General features: G+C 62.9%; 1 protein-coding gene across 1 annotated transcript in view; it reads left to right on the plus strand.

The window, feature by feature from the left end:
• LOC111734513 (dihydropyrimidinase-related protein 1-like) overlaps nt 1-1425 on the plus strand; it is a gene marked incomplete at its 5' end in the record, with an annotated part of 14623 nt that overhangs the window by 2304 nt on the left and 10894 nt on the right. Inside the window, one exon of the mRNA XM_023526634.1 lies at nt 20-81. Coding sequence (XP_023382402.1) covers nt 20-81 — 62 coding nt within the window. The remainder of the gene's footprint in view (nt 1-19; nt 82-1425) is intronic.

Below are 1425 nucleotides of genomic sequence, written 5' to 3' on the forward strand. Positions count from 1 at the left end.
TCCTTATGTCTTGAAACAGGCGTCAATTCCTTCCAAGTCTACATGGCCTATAAGGATCTCTACCAAATGTCCGATAGCCAGGTAGGTCCTCGCGCACACTTCCTGTCCGCCCTGGGCAGGAGCGGGCGGCTTTGACAGGCGAGCCAGCCCAGGGCAGGGGAGGGGCCGGAGCTGGCAGGGGAAGGCTCTGGGGTCAGGTGCTAGGTCGCCGTGTGACCTGTGTCAGTGTCCCCTCTGGGCCTGCATTCCTGTCTGGCTCCTGCAGGGGGCGGAGCAGGCGGTGCCTCGCAGGTGGTCCCCAAACCCTTGCATCACCCTGAGAGCTCATTGAAAGGACAGACGCTTTGACCCCATCGCAGACTCGCGGGGGTGGGGGGTGGGGGGTGGGGCAGGGCTCGGGTCTGTACCTCCTGGAACCTCCCAAGCTGGTTCTGGAGGTCAAGCCAGGTCAGAGGTCTGACCCTGAGGGGGAGGGAGGGGATGTCGCCTCCCCTCTCAGCGTTCTCATCTGTAAGACGTGGTCACCTCTGGCCCTGCCGACGTCCAACAGCTGCCTGTGGGCAGAGTGAGTATAGGAAGACGATGCTCTCCATGGCCGGGGCTGGGTCACCGCTCACCGGGCGCCTGGCCTTGGCACCACTGGGACTCCGGGTTCTGTTTGCTATCGTAGCCCTGCCCTCTGCTTGTCACAAAGGCAGGGCAGTGGCGGCGAAGGGCGTGGATGCTAGAGCCAGATGCTTGCCACCGGCCAGCCACGGCCTTGCTGTGCAGCCTGGGGCCGCTTTCCCAACCTCTCTGTGCCCCAGACTCATAATGGCATCTGCCTCGTGGAGGCCGTCAGGGGTTAAATGGCTGACTAGAGTAAAGCTCTGGGACAGTGCCTGGCACGCTGCGGGCGCTGTGCGGTTGTCAACAGGCTGCCCCTCGTCAGGGTGTTCGCTGTGCAGCAGGAGAAGCACATCTGCCCACTTTCGAAACAAACACTTGGAGTCAGAAACTCTCACCCCCAGATGCCCTGAAACCCTTCGGTACCGCCACCAGAGGGCATTTAAAAAGCCGGAAATCAGTTCACTTCCATGGAAAAAGTAGCACGTGGCAACCGGGTGATGGAGGGTCCCTGTCTCATTCCGGCGTCCGCCCCAACGCAGCCCTGGGCCCAGGCGGGGTCGGGCGGACTGTGGATGACGCCCCCCAGCGCCTCGCCCCTGCTGTCTGCTCTGAGAGGACATACCCAGTGGAGGGCAGTGTGGTCTCACACACACGGGGAACAGAGTTAAGATTTGAGGGCCGCTGGGAAGGGCACACGGTGGCTTTGGTCCACGCAGGGTGCAAACATCTGGTCGCAGCCCCTTCGTGGGGGGCAGGAGGGCCGTGGGCAGTGGGCCGGGCCTGTCTTGGCTGGATAAGGTGATGCTGGGCGGGGTG

The sequence above is a fragment of the Pteropus vampyrus genome, unplaced genomic scaffold (assembly GCF_000151845.1).
Source record: "Pteropus vampyrus isolate Shadow unplaced genomic scaffold, Pvam_2.0 Scaffold1577, whole genome shotgun sequence".
Lineage (NCBI taxonomy): Eukaryota > Metazoa > Chordata > Mammalia > Chiroptera > Pteropodidae > Pteropus > Pteropus vampyrus.